The sequence below is a fragment of the Onychostruthus taczanowskii genome, unplaced genomic scaffold, assembly GCF_017590055.1.
Source record: "Onychostruthus taczanowskii isolate IOZ18803 unplaced genomic scaffold, ASM1759005v1 scaffold20, whole genome shotgun sequence".
Classification (NCBI taxonomy): Eukaryota; Metazoa; Chordata; class Aves; order Passeriformes; family Passeridae; genus Onychostruthus; species Onychostruthus taczanowskii.
In genome coordinates, this window is record NW_024499240.1 from 5,352,026 (window position 1) to 5,372,561 (window position 20,536).

Genomic DNA, 20,536 nt, shown 5'->3' on the forward strand with positions numbered 1-20,536 from the left:
CCAACACCTGCTATTACCCAAACAATATGCATTCCCATTCAAACAGGCAGGGGATCTCCAGAGGGGCAGGCAAAAGAAAGCAAAGCAAAGCAGGAAGTCTGGTGAAAGACATCATCCAGGCCAAAAGACTGGACTGGAATTAAGCCAGCAAGAATGGGATGAAATCAAAGCAGAGAGAATCTGGCAAAGACCCATGGAGACCATATCAGCTAGGAAAACAGTGGGGCAAAAAGTATGGGATAAACAGAATAACTGAATGAAGTCACTGGAATCAGTAAAAGAGAAGACTAGAAGTCAATTGGCAATGTCAGGACATGGTGCTGGAAAGAAAACAGACTGCCATTTGGTTGATGGATGACTAATTAATTTGTATTCATTAATTCATTTGTATAAGAAATAATGAAGAATAACTGTTTATTAAGCAAATAATGTGCACTATCCCTTGCTATACCAGGTAGGTGCTCCATGAAAAACATACACAATTCCCTAGTTTCAACTGCCTGAGCTGTAAGATACTCTCAGTCAGGCAGTAAAGATGTAGCACAGGATGCCTAACTTTTGGATCTGACTAGTTTTGAATATCTGACTTCTCAACTTGTGTGTGCAAAATTTTACTTATACTCAGATAACATAAATCATCTCCTAATGTTCTTTTAAAGCATTTCAGTTGTAAGGCAGGAAAAAGAACTGTAATATATTTTAAAAAATATTATTTTCCAGATTTGTCAGCATAGAAGACAACCTTAAAATCATTAAGCAGTAATGTCAAGAAAACATCTCAAGACCACCCTGGCATTACAAGTTATGATTTTAAAATTCCTTCAAATGATTTCTCAAATATATTTATAGAAATAAAATGTCACTGCCTCAACACCGATACCTGCAGATATACAACCAAGAACTCCAAGGCTCCATTTATTACCATAACTGGTAGTAAATAATTCCATTTGTAACTTTGTTTCCTAACTAGTTTAAAAGTGAAAGACTGAGTGAAACAGATTAATTCATACTCAAACCTATGGGGTGTTCGTTTTACTTGACCCTGGATATTTCTTTCTTCATGTCAGATTTCCCTACCCCCTCAATTTTTTCAAAATATTTGGAACATCTGAAGCAATATGAAAAAGATGAATAGAAAAGGATTATTCACTCTCATAATACAAGATCTAAGGAGCATCAAATGAAATTATGATGTGGCAGATCCAAAACAAGCATAAGGAAGTACTTCTACATATAGCACATAGTTAAGTTGTGGAAGTCCCTGCTCCAGGATATTGGGATACCAAAAAGTATACTTGAGTTCAAAAGGTGACTGGGTAAATTTATAGAATAAAAATCAGTCAAAAAGTATTAACAACAGTTAGTTTATAATATCTGGCTTAGTCAGCTCTATAATAACAGATTGCAAGAAGCTGGATGCATATAGTCTGTTTGCTTAATCTGTTCCTATAATCTTCCCTGGACATCTGTTAGTGGCCTGTCAGAAACATGATACCAGAAAAGATGGACCTTTCATCTGACCTAATTATATCTCTTCTAGCTTAAGAACACTGAAAATGCTATGAAAATTAATGGGCAAAATTTTATTATTACATATATGTCACTTTTTAAAATACACAGGAGCAAAATACTAAGTCCCCTATCCTATTAACACTGATCAACATTTTTAACAGAATGCCTACCACAATATTTTGAGAAACAAGCCCTTAAAATAATGTCAACATACATTTGGATATTCAACAATTCTGAGTTATACTAGAGAAAACAATGTTCAGAAATCCATTATTAAGTCTCAGACAATTTAGTTACAATGCTAGAGATACTAGAAAATCTTTAGCAGCATAAGTGGCTTTTTGAATTCCAGTCTAGGCACAGGATGAAATTCACTTAATTGGACCACAGAAATTGAGTTAATAGATCAGTTATGCAGCTTTAACATATAAACATATAAATATTTCTGGTGCTTGCTGCAAGTAAGTCCAAAATACCAAACCAAACATGATGCTAAGCATGGCCCACTACATTCACTCATTATTTAGCTCAATATATTTCATAATTGGAATCTATTCTATGAGCCACTAGATGCATGCTCTATAGCAAGACTAAAATGTAAAGCTTAAATTAGATGAAGGGCTGATAAATCAGATATCCTGGATTTATGTGACATCCTGGGACTCAGAATGCAGTTTTAACTGATAATTATTATTATTACTATTTTGAATATTTTCATGGTTAAACTCAAATACAGTATACCATGGTTAAGGTACTAGATCCAGATTAAATAAAAATTAGGAATTATTAAAAGAAGAGTTAAAATACTCATTTAGAGCACAGCAAAACATATTAGGAATGGTTTCAGTGGATTCCCCCATAAACATCAAGATTACTGTCATCTGATCATAACATGAGTGCGACTAACACAGCTGCCATGTCAGCTTCTCTTCAGGGGCTAGGTCTTAATCATAAATCAACTGAATGACTAATTCAACATTGTTAAAACCAGCAAGTAACTGCTTGGAGCCATTCCAGTTTTTACATCTTTCAAAAGGTCAATACACCTACTCAAACACACAATAGTCTTATCTTTCACAGTGTTTTATTCTTTCCTTGGATTGAAAAATGACACATTGGCACCTAAACGTGTGTTTTAACTAGCAATTAAAATGTTCATTAATTCTGAAAGAGTGTCCGAGTAAAACTAAGACAATTTCAGTTTTCCTGTCTACACAAAATTTAAAAGCCTCTTCTCTCCTTTGCTGTTTTAAACACTTTTATAGTTGCAAAAGTCTGATGAAAACATTTTATGGCTGAGCATTTCCTGCATTAACCTTACTTTTGTTATATTATGAATTAAGCTCAGAAATAAACTTTTTTGAGAAGAATGACTACAACTAAATGTGGTTTGTATTTCATATATGAATACCTACCCCTCAAAATAATAACAAAAATCACAAAGTGGCATCTAACAGTAAAATATATTCTAATCATTTACATCTGCTTGCACCACATAAATGACAGAAGCCTACCGTTAGCATCCTTCATAGAAAACATTTATTCTGCTCTTAAATATAAAAGCTATGTTGCATAAACACAGGATTTAAGGCTGTGGCAGAGTAGCTGAAGGAAAGGAAACGGCAATCTTTCTGGTTCTAGTAGATGCCTTTCCCTATCACACAATGTTTCCCACTCATAAATACATGACAAATACTTCCTCAATCATTTTTTACGAGCAGGGATGCACAGGGGGTAGTCAATGGCTAGGTTGAGGGAAAATAGGAACAGCAGGAGGCAGAAACTGTACTGAAAATGGCTATGTGGTAAATTCTCTTCTGGAACATCACTCAGATACCCAGGCTTTGATCTTTCAGCTACAATTACACTCACATCCATGAGATCTGGGTATACTTTTTAAAAACTCAATCACTAATTGTAACAGAAACAGTTAAACTGTTTCATTATATGATGAACATCTGATTTTTTACTAATTAAAAATTGCAATTTATCCAAAGATTTGCTTTCAATTGGGTTTAACTATGTCATCATCACAAGTAGTCTCACAAAAAACATGGGGTGGCTGGCGACAGCTAAATCACAGACTGGCGTCGCCTAAGTAGTCTGGCTACCATTAGGGTCTGGGAAATGGTATTTACTGTACAATTAGAGCCAGGGAGCTCTACCTGTAATCATCCAAATACAGGTGTGAGGATCCTTTTTGGGACATGGAAACTGACTCATCCATTTTCACTTAAGCTTCCACATCTGTACTTGTTACAGCAAGCCTTAAGAAACCATAGCATTTTTACTTTGAAAAAAGTATCACCTTACCACAACAGAGAAAATACAACTACCTGATCTTAAATACTTCCTTGGATAGAACCACTTCTTATATTTAAATTGGCATACCCAAAAAATATTTAGAGGAAAAAATTAATTTAAAATTATAAAATTTGGCCAAATATGAAGAGCTTACATTATTATATTGCTTGTGAAGTCTATTCTGAAGCCTGTGTTTGGGACTGAGAGGGTTTGCTACTAAAATACGTTAAATTTTGTTCTTTAGTACCAACACAAAATGTCTTGGAGTATCAAAAGGACAGTTTTAGTTGCAGTAATTTCACAGAATTTATTCTAATGATTTATTGGAGTTAACCATCTGACATTAATTATTGTTTTGGCTTCCAGTCTATGAATGTTTATTTTTCAGTTTAAAGCCTTCTCACTCTTTGATATCATATGGAAATGAGAATTTTTAATGGAAAATTGAAACCATGTGCATCTAAGTACTTAATGAAGTACAGGGAGAAACAGAGGGTGTACTTTAGGAGAATTCAGATATTCCGCTTTAGATACTTTTGATTTGTTTGGATAAGTTACATGCATATATCTGTTCACAAACACACATTTATACATCTTCAAAGTATCTCACAAGTACAGTGTTTAAAATTCTGAATTGTAAGAAAGTATTTGCTGTTTCATTGGGTTTTTTTAAACTAAACACACTCCCATAGATTTTCCTTCATCATATGCTAACTACCCAACCTGTCCCCTCCTCCACAGAGCAATATTTATGCCATCTAGAGCTTCCAATGACATGCTAAATGCTGTACTTCTCAACAGTGGATTCCCACCTTATGTCTGCCATGTTAGGATTGGATCTTCATCCAGTTCACTGAACGTCTGATGGATTGATTTTGTAAACATTATGAACCTGAGTCACAACACTGATGCCAGAAATACCTGACTGAAACCCGAGCTATTAATGGCATTAAAGCCCACCAAAAGAGGCCTGTAAACCACAAGCAAGGCACAAGAAGTGGCAAGCAAGCCAGGCAGCCAACTACAAACAGAAGAGTAATGTTAAAATGTGCAATTTTGTTTGAAAGACTTCTGTGCAACTCACATAGCTTTAGTCTTCTGGCACTCAATTCATTCCTTTGGAATGAAAAAGACCCTGTTCAGACAACCAGCATTATAGAACATGATAAAGCCACATGCTTATTTAAATTAGTACTTCTAAATCCAATCTATTTTCTTCAAAGTCAATGGCTTCATGTTAAATCTTAAGGATGGAAAGCGTATTCTTTTCTGCAGTTTCAGTCAAGGTTTCACCATATGCATTGTACTCCAGCAGCATGTCAGTGGGAACATAACAAGTAACAGAAGCGCAAGATTAGTTCATATAGCTATTTTAACTAATATCCTTGGTGATTTAAATGTGCAAGGAATTACTGACCATTGAAAAATGTGAAATAGAAATATAAATTTAGACATTTAACCTGTACACACTCACCACTTGTTTTTCTTCCTTATGTAGTCTTTTTCAGACAGATTAACCAAGTAGATCATCGGTTTTGAAGTAAAAAACAAATGTTTGTTCAAAACATCAATCTGGAAGTGAGAATAGAGGGGGATAATTTTAAAAACAGTTTATATCAACTTGAAATAATTTTATGATCATTTTCCTCATGGCATGTCTGAGAAGGCTACAGAATTCAAGTGTAACACATAAATCATAGATAAGTATAGATTCAGCTAATAATTTCAACATTCCATACACTATGAACATGAAATACAAAAAAAAAACAAGCCCCAAAACCAACAACTTTAAACTTTACAGAACCAGTAACAGGTAGCAAAATTAGAAGTCAATTCATGGAGTAATATTTATAGCCTACCTCTTTGTCATTCCAATCATGATAGAAGCGGACAGCTTTCTTTTCATCTATTACCCATGTCTTGATTTTGCACATTACGTCCTACGCAAGATCAAAAAAAAAAACCAAAGTCAAAAACTCAGCTGGATATCAAGACTATTCTCTTCCATAAACAAGGCGTGTATCCATTAAGATTCAAAACATACACATAAATGAAAACTTAGATAATACCTTTTATAAACAAATTTTTACTCTCCCAGAAAAACAGAAATTGCTGCTAAAAAAGTCGCTAAAGAGCAATATGGATTATTAAAGTGATCCAAATCCCACAATTAGAAAGTTAAATACACAAGACTCAAGTATCAATCTCTTGTCACCAAGAACATCAGCAGAGCTCATAAAATGTATGTAAAAACCAGTACATTTTAGATTGCTTTTCAAACTCCGTAAGACGCAACATTTCAGCATCCAGCGGGAGAGACCACGTACAATATAAACATGCCATTAAGAAAAGGGAATGGGTGGGACAAAACACAGCAAATTTTTTTTTTTTTTTAAATTGTGAGCAAAAGAAATGGAGCCTATTATTGATGATCCACCCTCGAGAAATTAATTCAAACGGCCAAAGCCCTTTTTATTCCGCATTAATTTTTCGCCAACACCTTCTCCCTCCCCCCCCCAAAATGAAACCTGCCAAAGCCTCCATTACACAATGGCAAGAGCCTTGCACTGGTGACCTCCAACCAGCTGCATTCACTTTCAGAACATCTCTCTCGGCAGGAAATCTAAAGGCCTTTTAGTTAGCAAGCTAGTGTGCATTCAGAAGGAGTAACTGCAGGAAGAGCCCAATGTGCTTTGTTTCTCTGGCCTTTCTTCACAGAAAGATTAATCATCTGTGAAATGGAAACGGCAAACAGCAAGTGACACAAACTGAACCCTTCAAGCCTTTCCTCATCAGTTTTGTGGTCGTGAATCCGAAAGCTGCGTGTGGCACGGTTTTCCTTACAGGCAGGTGTTAATAAAAGGCTCTTGGGTCTGAAAGGTCAAACTCTGCTCTTCTAGGAGTAGTACATTTTAGAGTCGCCTATTTTTTGTTGTAGATAATTTATGATCATGCTTTAAATAATGCATTTTTTTAAGTTGAAATTGATGCAACTGAGCATTAGGATCTTTAAAATACAAGGAAACATTCCCTGAACTGTTGAGCACACAACATTTTTTGCACTTAATGCTATGCAGTTGAAGTACATTTATAAACAGCCACAAATAACATCAGTATTTACTACCGTCTTTTCTAGTCTTGCAGTAGCTTTAGTGGAGGGGAAAAAAAAAAAAAAGCTCTTCTAAAATCTTCAGATCCTGATTTGAAACCCTCCAGGAACAGGACTCCCCACAGATTTTAACAAGGAAGGGGCAAGCTAAAACTTTTAATGAAATCTAACATGTTCTGCCTAAGAATAATCACTTTTACTCTCCTATAACTGAATTTCACTCATAAATGTTTAAAAGTGGCTAATATAACACCATTTCCTACAAGGAGAAGATCAAAGTGCTATATTACAAATGCATTATGATTAAAAAAGCACTGTGCAGCTTTGCTATTAACTGTTCTTTAAACCCTAAAAGGCTTCCCATAGATCTCACTTGGCACTGCATATACAACCTTTGACAAGTAATGTAGACCATTTTTATTCATTGCCTAAAATTGTAGGCAATTATGTGCGTCACACTGGCCACCTGCAAATTCTGAATGCCTGCTCCAGTTGTCAGAGCAAAAAACTAATGTCGGAGGGGATTAATCTAGGGGGAGAGAGTCCTCTTTAATGGCTCCAGCAGGTGAAATGGCCCAGCTGGTTACTATGATGAGTGGCCAGAACAGCTTATGTAGAGACATGCAACAAGATTACACATAAAGAAGAAAACACTGGCACCATCTTATCTTTAACCCTATGTGCTTTTCATTTTTTAATTAATCTGTATAAATAAGATAAGGAAGCAATTCTACCAGTAAGTACTTTTCACTTAAGATATTTATACTCAGCTTCTCTTTAAATAGATATATATAAAAATCGACACAACCACCAAGATTCCTGTTCAGCAGTGAAGGAATTCTGGTTACACACTATTTTGGGTTTTAAACTAGTTCTGTAGGCACCTATCACATGACTTTCAGCATTACAGTTTTTCCCACAATAGCAACGCATTGCTACATATAAATTGGGAGTCAATAAAAACATGACAGGAAAAAAACCACTACAGCAAAAGTCACTGGAGCCAAACTTTTAAATTTCTGCTTAAGCAGAAATGAAATATTTTGTGATCACACTGTAAGGGGAGCTACATTACACAGAACCTCCACAAAATTTCAAGCATCAACACAGCAAATATAGTTTGGTCTTTCTAAAGCCTGTCTAAGCACAGAACTGCCAATCAAAACCTCTCTTCCACATTCATTTGCTACTTACAGTGACACACAGCCTAAATCCATTTTGGCAGTGATCTAATTTTATTGATTTCCCATTTATGCGCCTGACTTAAAGCAGTTTGCAACTGTTGTTCTAAAGGAGTGACTACATGGACAATTTCCACAGGTAAGGCAGATCTACCGCTGAGTATGCTGGGGACAACTAACAACCATCTATTTGCAATTTTATTTTGGTTTTAAAGGGAGGCTGGCAAAGTATTGGAAAACTTTCTGTAGGTAAAAGGATGGAAACCTGTAAGCAAATGCAGCATTTTTGGATGAAGCTGATGAAGCAGAGAGACACAAAGAAGTTCTCTGAGGGGACTACATGGGCAGCAGTCACACCAAGCAGAATGTAAGCAGACAGCCCAGAAACTTAAAAACGGGTCAGCCGAACTTGGATTCCCCTGCATCAAGTGGTGGAGTTCCAATGAAATGGGACTTAACTCCTTAGCAAGAAATTGTCAAATACAAATGACAATATGAAGAAAGGCACATATTTCCAGGTATTTCTTTTTTAACTCAGCTGCCCCAATACTCTCAACAAACATACAAATAGCACATTTTTGGGTTATTTCTCATGCAGCACCATTTTCAATTATTTGCTTCTATTTAGGACTGGTAAAAGAGTAAAACTTGATCTTTTTATCTTCTCTATCACTGTACTAGTCATTTAAACACTTTAACATTTTCAAGTGAACTTTGAAATGCTTAATAACAGAATACAGAGCAATGATCCACTTTGTTTTATCAGATCTGGCATCCCCAATTGCACACTTTGAGGTCAATCTGTCACCAGCAGAACGATCCACTTTGCCTTCTCTGATGAGAGCGGTACTCTTGTTCTCCAGCTAGCAACATTATAACAAGAGCCATTCAGAAAGCCACCAAAAATCCCTCCAAATTCCAATTCCCTTACAGTTGTCAAGGCATATGAAATACAGCAAACTTAATGAATACCAAATATCACTGTTTGTAAAGTCAGTTAATTTCTGACTATATGCATGGCAATATGTTTAGCACTTAGGAATACTCAGTATATTTAGCCATATGAAATACAGTGATTTTAATTATGTCCTGCACTCATTTTCCAAAGACCACGAGTACTCAACCCACAAATGCTAAGCAGGATATTAACAATAAGTCCAGCAGTATAAAGTAATGAAATACATGTAAATTGCATATAGCAGATTTACCAAGACCTACTCATGAAACACTACTGTGCAGAAAAATGTGCATACATTAATAGACTTTCTGGATGAATGATAGTAATAATGTGTGCCAATGCCAAATTCTTCTTACAGCATGAGGGACTAAACTGAAGCTTGGAAAACTCACTTGCCTACTTGGCATCAGAGAATTGTGATTTTTTTGTTGTAAATTACCAGGGCATGTAATTAACTTCCGCAAATTTAATAAAGAAATAAGCAGTTGTGAGGATTATCACTTCACACTTCAAAGTGCAAGTGAATTCCCTATGATCCTGCAGGCAGTGTAAAAGTCTCCAGTGCTACAGAGTAACTGTGAGTACAGTAAGGTTTCTGCCCCCACCAAGGGACATACGGAGTGTTTTTCAGCACCTTGTTCATTCCCTTCAAAACTTCCAAGATGCAAAAATTTACCATCTCCCTGTAAAAGCTTCAAAAGCACTTAAATACTTTTTTATTAAAATGTTTCAATTGTCTAAAATTCTATCATTTACACTTTTCTGCTGCTAGGAAAAGCTACAAGGAGTACCTAAACATTATCTATAGCTCTTAGTTAGCTCCTCTCACTTCATTCCACAGTCCAACACCATTGTAGATCAGTAATGAACGTGGTAGCGTATAAATAACATATTCTGACTTCCCTAAAGAATCTGGCTCAGTGGCAGAAGCTATTTCTCTAACAAATCACTGCATATACTAAATGGAGTCAACACACCACCTACCCAATAGGTCTCAGAATACAACTGTAAATAAAAACCCCAAGGTGTGCGTTTCTGATGGCACCCCAAACAAACTCTTTACCTTTCACTGGTTACCACCTTGCAACAGCCCAAAAAGGCCACGTTAATGACACACACATCCTGAGAACAGTAACTTACAAACAATGGGAACCTGTGTAGGGACCAGAACTGCCCCACAGCTCCAGTGAAAGCAAATCATGCTTTTGAATACGAAACCCTGAAGTTCATGCACTGCTGGGCAGGGGCAAAGGGAGGGTGGATACACTATTTACCAACACAGCACTTCCCTCTTGCAAGAGTGACTGAGAAGCCTGGAGGGTCACAAGCAAATGAAGTGTACTGTAACCAGAAGACTAATGCAATCCTGGAGTATATAAATAGCCTAGTGTCCAACAGGAATAATTTTAAACTTATCTCTGCTGAAATAATGAAAAACTGGGAAAAAACCCAGAGGCTTTGAAAAAGTGATTATGCATGAAGATTTGGTGCTCTTAACTTCTATGTTTTTATTCTTATTGCATTATTTATATACATATACCAAAAATCTCACATCTACAGCGTTTTTCACACTAGCATAGAGAAATCAAATGACTGCTAAAGCTTGACAAATACAGACTAAAACTGTGTCTTATTTCTGAACAATAAAGATAATTAATTACTGGCATAGCTAATACAAGATAAAGTAATTTAACTCTAGTCAGAAAATATTTAAATAAAGGTTAATTTTTCCTGTAAGACATACATTCCATTTTAACCACAGTTGTAAGAATTAAGTTGGGATATGCAAGGGATCAAACTGGGTAATTATTATTCCATCTGGCCTTCAAAACTTCAAAATTGTTTTGCAGATACAGATAGAGAACAATGCTATTTGAGGTACTCATAGCTAGTTTAACTGTGCTGCACCAAGAACAATTTACCAAGTACACACAAGGTGGATGGAGTGCACTGAGCCCAGAGTCCTTCCTTGGTTTTCCTTGGAAATCTTTTCACTTCTTTGAGCACAGCCTCAGCTGTCTGCTCTTCCTGGAGGTTTTGTGACAATTTAGAAGATGGAGGATGAAGTGACATGGTAAGAATTTATTCTAAAAACACTGTTTAAAAACAATGGTATTTTAATGGACAATTAAGACAAATTTTGCAGTTTAAAGAAAAGGCAATATCATGTTTTTTTATTGTGGTAAGTGCTTAAATAAGCTGTAGCAGCTGGGTGCAGGAAAGAGAACAAGCCAGGTAGTGCACCAACCAGAGTGACAATGAGCTCTTCCGTGGTACAAAACAATGTCTAATCTCTTACAATTCCCTTGCTCACTGACTTTAATAAAAATACAATGGGACAAGTAATGGATTTAGGACAAGTGTATTATCCTTCCTTCTATTTAATACCTTCTCACAGAGCCAGTACAAGCTGTACATGATATAAGATTTACTTAGAACTAGATGCCAATAATGTTTATGAACCACAACAAGCATTTTCACTCAAAACATCCTACAGGCATTCCAAGCAATGTAATTCATGTTGATAATCCCTAAATTCTCTTGTGTGGGTCATCGTTGTGGGCTCCACAGCATTTTACATGAAACAACTCAGTTACATGTCGCTTCTTAAAGAAAAAAGCAAGCAAGAATAAAGAAAGCAGTCTATCTACAAGTGACTATTTCCAGCATTTCAAATTCAGAACAGGGAAATTGCACTGAAAAGTAAAATGAAATATCTTTCACAGAATTTCATTAAACTTTTCTTATTGCATTAGCCAATCCACAAAAATTTTCAAATAAATCCATGTGTGAATGCATTTGTTGTAGATTTGTGTGAATTGAGCCAAATGAAAAAGGTGTGTTTTTCAGAATACAGTTATTTGTATATAGTGTTATTTTGGCATATGCACGTGCAGTTTAAAATGACTTGGATCTAGACATACCAAGAGAGGCATGATTTAAAAAAATTAATTACTTTAAGCTACTTGTCAAATCTACACAGTAAAGATCAGCCTTGACAGAAACTATTTAAGCACTGACTTCTCTTTGTCTACTGATAATACCAAAAAAAACCAAACGTGTGTTTACACATTATGTATTTTTAAGTCAGGCTTTACTACCAATCAATTCACAAACATCTGCCATGCTACATTCAAAATGTTCTCCAGAATGAACTTTAATTTCCTCTAAATACCACATTAAGCACAGTAAATGGTCCACTCAAGATTTTAGGCATAATTATATGCATTAAGAATATAAATATTTTCTCGATTCCCTATGATTTAAGTTAGCAATTGTAAAAGCCATCAGCAGAGAGTATGTCAACAGTGCATGTGTACACTGCTCCTTTCTTTCCCTCTCCTGTGGAACAAACTGGCCTCTCAAACTCTCCTCACACAAGGAGACCAAAGAAACTGGCAAAAAAAATTTATACAATTCATCGCTGTATTTATCTTCAACTCGGAATGAAAGAAAGGTGAACATTCCCAACTGACATCATCAGTTAGAGGAAATAAGAGTTCATCCATCCGTGAGAACTCTGGCAAGTGCTTGCAGCAAGAGGTCAGCAAATTCTGCTTGGCACATCCCATTCATCAGAATATTGCAGGAAGGAAAGATTTTCATCCAGTATATACTGGTAATAAGAACAAACTGAATCTACCAGCTCTTTGCTGTATGTGAAGTATCTTCCATACCATATTGGTGATTTTAACAACAAATGATGAACAAAAGAACATCTTTCAAACAGTTACTATATTCTCAGGACAGAATCAAGACATTAAATGTAAGGGAGGAGAATGGAAGGATTAAAGCTACTTAAACCAGCATTAGGAATATTTTGCTTTACTCTTCATAGTACATATATGCTGACAAATACAATGACCATAGGCAGAGTCATTGCCCATCACAGTAACAATTAGGTCATTGCCCATCAAACAATTATTAGGTCATTGCCCATCACAGTAACAAAACAAAGCCTGATGCCTTTCTTTTAAGCTGAATATGCACTAGATGGTTCTGGTAGCGTTACACTAAAAAGGAGTCTCTAACTGCTCTTTTCATAACTGCAATTGCTTTTCCTGTTAAAAAATGTGCTTGATTTGATAAACTCATCTTATTTTTTAAATGACAGACTTTATAAAGGAGACTTGTGAAAGCATCCCATTCAACCCATCACTGGACATTTAAATCCAGTGAACGCTGATCCTGACCTACTGTAGAAGCCACCTTTCAACAGAAAAATGGAAGTTCAAATACTGTGCACATTGATTCTGACCTAAAGATTGTGTCTTCATATCACTAACACCAAAAATCTGCATCAACTCAACTATAAACAATACCCTTGTGGTCAGACACATAGATCTCAATACTGTTAACTTAAGAATTCTTCTGTGCTAGAATTCAAGATTTTGGGCACCAACAAAGGGCTCAAGGAATTATCTGTTGCACAGCTATCAATTTCTAAGGACTAGAACTGAATCAGGCTGGAAGGACATTGGAAGAGAATCCTGAAATAATGTTCACTTCACTGTATTAGATGGTATTAACTTAGAGACTTGTCTCCAGGACTGAAAAATCCTACCAATTAAAAATATATTTTAAAATTAATTTTATAATTTGTGCATCCTGATTTATAAAGTCATGCATATTTGAATTTTACCTTGAAATCCCCTGCTATCCAAAATGACAGATCAATAATAAGCTAATAATAAAGTTTAACTCAATATCTATCTCATGTCTCTGTATATACTAGCACCAGACAGATTTAAAATATAAAATCAAAAGTACTCTGATTGCTTTCTGAAATTATATTTGCACTGTTTAAATACATGCATATAACAGGAGTATTTTTATTCTGAAGGTATATCAAGAATGAAAGACTAGTACCCTTAGTAATAGCAGACAGTCATTTCTGAGAAGGCAGTGGGAATACTTGCAAACCAGACAATACATGTGTAAAGGAAGCTATTCCAAGCTTATGTCAACATTACATGTTGGTGATCTTGGACCACATTGTGCCACCGATTTTTAAGTAGAACTTGAAAATTATTTCATTGATAGCTCCTTAACAACAGCCAGCTATTTTAATTCTGCTGACAGGGGATTGAGAAATCAATGCTCTGAGAGACAGGACAAACAGTTAACACTATTCAACTGCCAAGCCAAGTCAATGCACAAAGGTGGATTCACCACCTGTAGGCAATGTGGGCTTAGACAGAAGAAAAATTATAATTAACAAGTTATAACACCATGTAAAATGCAGGCAATCAAGTTCAAATCTCAGATTTAAGTACTGCTGACTGATATATACTGTCGATTTTTTATTATTCTTCTCCCCCTAAACCTTTTGGGGATTTCAGACTACCAAGTTACAATTGTGGTGGCTTATTGATAAAGCAAATTTTCTAAAGCAGACAATTCATATTTATCAAATGAGACAAATGACTTCTATAACTCTCAGCCAGTTGAAATTCTTGAGACATTCTCAAGCGTCTTCACCTTGAATTGTTCCAAAAGGAATGGGGGAAAGAAAACAATTAAAGAGAGACACTAAAATTTTAACATAGTGCTTAAAAACAAAACCAAAACAATCTATGAATACCAAGTTTTTTCTTTCATAACCTCCTGGTTTTCCTGAAAGGAAAAATAACTGGAACACTTGGTGCACAGACAAGAGCTGTTTGTTCCACATCTCTGCTACAGAAGAACATTGCTAAGAACAGAATATTAGCAATGGCTGTGCATTATATTGGCAAATAATTAAAAAAGGCAAATCCTGAGAAGTTCTCTCCCAGTCCTGTCCCATCCTCTATTTTTTTGAAGACAACCTGTTTGGGAAAAAGTATTGATTTCAGGCCATACCGTCTCTTCATAGTTTGGGGGTTTTTTTTGGTTTTTTTTTTTTTTTTTTGTCTCTTCATAGTTTGGGGGGTTTTTTTTGGTTTTTTTTTTTTCCCCACTGGAAAAAGCAAGCCTTGAACAGTAGCTGCAAGCTGCATGGAAACATCACTAACTGTGCTGGACAGGGAACTCTCTCTGTGATAGACAAGCTAAACGCAGAATGCAATGGATTGGAGAAGTGCAGACTGATCAAACAGACAAAATACACTCCTAACATTTGGCTACCACTTTAGGATGGAGCAATAATCTTTAACTGTTTTTTTTCACTAATCCTACATGGTTTCCCTCCTAAACCTATAAATCATTTACTGCATAGTCAATCCTGCTATACTGTACTATAGCATATAATATATAATGCAACCACAGGCCTTCTGTGCAACACAAAACACGAAAGGAAAAGAGGCAAGGCAGGAGTACAGGAGTGCCTCCCAACCCCGTGGATGAGGATCTAAAGCCCAGTAGTGGCCAAAAATGCCCAAGAGCTGCTGTTACACTCTTGCAGCTACACAAACCTGCTTCTAGAAGCTGTGTGGATGAGGATCTAAAGCCCAGCAGTGGCCGAAAATGCCCAAGAGCGCTGTTACACTCTTGCAGCTACACAAACCTGCTTCTAGAAGCTGCATAACTGGACCTAAAGATTGATTTACCAGGAGAAGAAAGGAGCTTTCACAGGCCTTCTCCATTAAAAAAGTCCATTTTACTAAGTCTAGTGTATATACATTACAATTCAATCATACAAGTCACAGGGAAGAGAGGCAAGAAGGTCCAAGATCAGCAAGATTCACAGGCATTATGCCCCACACTTCCTGGAAGAGATTCCCTAGTGACTATAGCTCCTACGTGCAGCCTTTGTCTCAAGGGAAGCATTAACTTGTGCCTCCCCACTCTGTTCAGCCAACCCTTCCCAGGAAACAAAGAAATTTCACGCCTTTGAAACCTCTATTGTTGTTGACAAACTCAGCTGAGACTGGTCATGTGTAACAGCTATTATTGGGAACAGAACTGGCAGAGCAACATGACGTCAAGAACCTGATCTCTTCTGTGCATGTGTTCATAAAAACAGGATTAAGAAAACACAACAAATGACAGGAAGTGTATGTTACAAATACAAGGTGACAAAGTCATTTTGACAGGTGAACCACAGATGAAGTAATCGTAAGGACACTGAAGAAAGAGGCAAAGAAATGGATGAGAAACTGAAGCTGGGTAAAGAAAGATTAATAATCAAGATTCGAAATTCCTAAATTTGAGGTTTTTATTTAGCGTCTCCCTTAATTTGAGAATAATGTGACATTTTCTGTTTTCAAAGACATACCAACTTCCTGTGGTTAAAAAATGACTAAGAGCAACTCTTGCCATACAATCATAACTGTACCTACCACTCATTAAGTTACACGATCACTATTACGAATTCTATTTAAAACACACTTCAGTTATGCTTCTTTATAATCACAAAAGGGCCAACTTCTTCCTTTACACACGAAGAACATACACTGTGATATAAAATCCTCAAAGCATCCACAAAGGTACACTCAAAAACTAGACAGGAATGTTCCATCACAAGGAGCTGAGCAAAGCTGTTTCCAGAGACAGCCACACAACAAAGTGAGTGAGAAGAGCTCCAGGCTGGGGCAGAACAGCACCACAGCACTCCTCATTTTCATTCTGTCATATAATGTGAAATTTAGCTTTAGGATGAACTTTGAATTTGCTATGGACAGGATTTTTGCTTGCCCCTTTCTTCAACATGAATTAAAAGGTGAAATACTGTGTGGACGCTATTTGAAACTGCAGGCATAAACTGCACTGTCCGTCTAAGCATGTGAAACCTTTTGTGAAAGATAAAAATCGCTGCCCACATGTACTCAGGGCCGGGTTCACATGACAGATGAGACCTGAAATGAAGGTTCTTAAATGAAGGTTCTCTCTCTCTGGGCTTACATAAAGCCTTTAAATCTTCCAACAATAGCTATTTTTTTCTGGCCTAGACGAATCAAGAAATAAAACAGTTTTCATGCCAGATGAAGACTGCTTCTTCACCAACAGAAGCTACCACAGAAGTGCTTTTAAACACTGCATCATGGAGCTGAATATTTTGGAGGGGGATGTTCACTTTCAGCTCCTGTTTCCAGACACCAGGCAGGATCAACAAATTTCACAGCACTTCAATATTGACAAATTAACCTGCCAGCACCAATACAACAATGTTTTTCTTACTACTTGCTATCAAAAAATCCATCTGAGAAAACAGTATCTATTTAGTACTTACTTGCTAGACATAAATAATATATTTCCACACTGATAGACTGCTGTAATTATTAGAGAATGCATTTTATATACCACCTGAAATATTTATAGAATATTAATGACAAAGAAAAATGAATGACTACTGTCAAAGTATAGGGGACTCAAAAAACAAGTGGCAGTAAAACAACAATGTGCAAAAAATATACTTGGAAGTTGATAATTATTATACATTACTAATTTACAAAGAAATACCACTACTACCCTGTGATAATTGAGCTCATTTAAGCAGCTTTCCACAACAACATTCTAAAATTAATTTCAACTAGCAGTCTTCATTTAACATGCACTAAAAGACACAAAGTACAATCACACCAAAAAATACATTCACTGGCAGGCTACAGGAATACTAATATCAGCATCATAGTAGAACTTAAGTAGCAGGAAGAAGTCAGAAGTAACTCTGAATTACAACTTAGACATTGATGCAAGTTTGACATAGGATTGGCAATTCTCATACAAAGCTGTGTCAGCAAGAAAATAACAGCTGAATTTCAAAAGTTACAATTAGCTACATCTATGAAATCTTAGTGACAGCGCAGCCAGTCAGTCTGGTATTTTTTTCAACTCATAATAATTACTTTTAAATACATATAAAAGTAGTAGTAGTAGTGTTTTGTATTACTCAATAAGAATCAATAAGAAAACCCAACAATACAAATATTTCAATTCAATGCTGAGAAGACATTAATGATTTACTTTTATAGGTAATGTACTTACATATTCAGGTTTTAATTTCTTGTCTCCTCCTCTTACAGCTACTTTTTCAAGCTTATCTATGCTCTGCATGATCAGCTCCTCATCCTTAAGTCTAAGTTCTTCATGTATAATTTCAATGTCGCGGACAGGATCTACACTTCCTTCAACATGAGTGATATCATCATCTTCAAATGCTCCTGAAACAAAAGAACATTTAAATTGCCTATTAAGCTAAAAAGACAAGAAATATATATTTAGAACACGCTTTAATACAAGAAAGTTTGAAATTGAAAAGCCACATGGTTGTCCCACCACGTGCAAACGTCCTGTGCAATGGTTTATATCATACTGGTTTAGTATGTTAATTTACATATCAACTCCATGATCCAAAGCTCCCTCTCTGAATATTCAAAGTATAGCACTTTGCCATTTCAGGACAGAACTTGGAGCATTTAAGAGTTTCTCCTACAAAGGAATAGGCTGGAGCAATTTCCTGAAAATAGCTGGTGTGTTTAACAACATCTAACTCAGAAGTAGCAAACATGGTAGCTAAACCGAACATCGTGGAACACTTCAATACGCACAGTAATGATTACAAGAATGATGGAGAGAAAACCTTTCAAATCAACTTGGCAAACCTCACTGGCTGCCCAATTTTATGCATTAAGAAATGAAGAAGTTATAGACAAAGAATTCTGAAGTTCTGAATGACTCTTAGTGTTTCCAAGGGAAACAGGGCTTAGAAAAAAAGGCCTGAAATCATCTGGCAGACCTCGTCCCTGTTTCAATCTACTTTATCACTGTGGTTCTGACGGTGATTAGATAATGAACCACTCAGACACACAATTTACACAGCAGCTAATTTCATCGGCCTGATTTGAGGGTATGGTTTTTAGGGGGCCATCAAACAAGCAGATGAAGGTGCATTTGTCATATATGAGTGACAACCATTCACAGTATCTGAACAAAATGGTGCTGGCCCTTATTAGAAACACATGCTATTATCACATATTTAAAGTGCAGTTGAAGCCATAATTTCGAATTGCCAACTGGAAACATAAGGTTAAAACAACCAGATATTACTGACGCATGTGTGCTGACTTCATGCCCTTCTGATGACAATCTGGCAACATAATTCAACTAGGATTGAAATTATCAGATAAGCAGCATCATTTTAAAAAAAAATTCTGCTCCCTCCAAAAAACCAATATATGTTTTAAAAATAAAAATATTAACAGATAAAAAGAGTTTATTACTTCTCCCTGGATCAATTTTCAGAGTATCTGCATGCCTAACCTGTAACATTAAAGACACGCATGAGAAAGTAACCATGAAAAGAATGTTACTTGAACATTACCAAAATTAAAATCAACTGACTTCTTACACAGGAAAAAAATCCAAGACATTTCTTGTACTGAAAAATATAGGAAACAGGGTAAACAACAAACAATTTGTTAACTGATATATAGAAAGTTCTGGGGGTTCTTTGTCATCATGAACATCTTAAACTTCATTTTTTGTTTTAACTCACTGAAAACCAAGATTTTTAACAACAAAGCTCTTAACATCAATGCACATGGAACAGAGGTTTAAAAGGATGTTCATAGTCAACTATCAAAATCATTTTTACATGAACTTATGAATAGTCTTTCAAATAGTGGTTACCAGAAGTCCTCTCCTCTCTCAGTAACTGTTTCTCTCCAAGCTGATCAGTGAACTCCCTGGGTACAAGCAGAATTACCTCAGCAATAGATCCTGATGCTGGCCATGAAGGGAGAACAGGCTGCTCTGTTAAATGGAAACACTCCACACTAATCTATACCAGAGCCAGGCAATCAAGGAAGAGATACCATAGCCCTTGTCTTACATAAATCCTTACTTGCACACCTGACAGAAGGAGATACAGGCTGTTCAGATGAGCAAATACTAGAGAACAGTTTAACTGCTCTGTTCTAATTTACAAGGAAAATATTGAATAAAAAGGGTAGAAGGAGGAAAATGTCACCACAGAGACCTACAGAAAGTCTACCTGCCTCAGCCTTCTCAACAGATACGCAGCATTCATTCACTAAATGTTTAACTTTCTTCCTTGTATCAAGAAAAAAAGCCTCCATGATCATATAAATAATATATTCTCACATCCTTCTGCATCTGGCGTGTTCTTCTGAAGGAAGGGGTAAGACTGTCTTGGGTATCAGGCAAAAAACCCGGAAATCAGTTAGTTTATGGACACAGAAGAAGAAAAATGAAAAACAAACACTGACAAAGAAATCCTCAGATTGGCTTGTCTGATACTGCTCTCTCTCATTACAACAATCTATGAGAAAAATAATGGGGAAAAGGAAAACCAGACATTTGGTAGTCTTATTTTGATCTCAAGCTGAATATAGCTTGGGAGAGCTTGGTAGAAAAATGAGGGAGCAAAGGTTCCCCAAAATTATACTAACAGGGCATCCAGGTGAGGAAGCAAAGGACTAGAATGGGATACTTATAAAACAGCAGAGACTGCAAACATGGCCCTGTGTCAGAGGTAAAGCCCACACTGACGATGAGGTGTGTTTAAATTTGGTGAACCTCAAACAAACC

The 20,536-nt window shown here is 36.2% G+C and overlaps 1 protein-coding gene across 2 annotated transcripts in view; it reads right to left on the bottom strand.

Annotated features, from left to right (window-relative positions):
* The window catches only part of OLA1 (Obg like ATPase 1), a 92,097-nt gene that overhangs the window by 32,020 nt on the left and 39,541 nt on the right, over window positions 1-20,536 (bottom strand). For both annotated transcript variants that reach the window (XM_041403627.1, XM_041403628.1), the window contains 3 exons: window positions 17,972-18,147; window positions 5,676-5,756; window positions 5,291-5,388 (listed from right to left, as the gene is read on the bottom strand). In XM_041403627.1, the coding sequence (XP_041259561.1) occupies window positions 5,291-5,388; window positions 5,676-5,756; window positions 17,972-18,147 (355 nt within the window). The remainder of the gene's footprint in view (window positions 1-5,290; window positions 5,389-5,675; window positions 5,757-17,971; window positions 18,148-20,536) is intronic.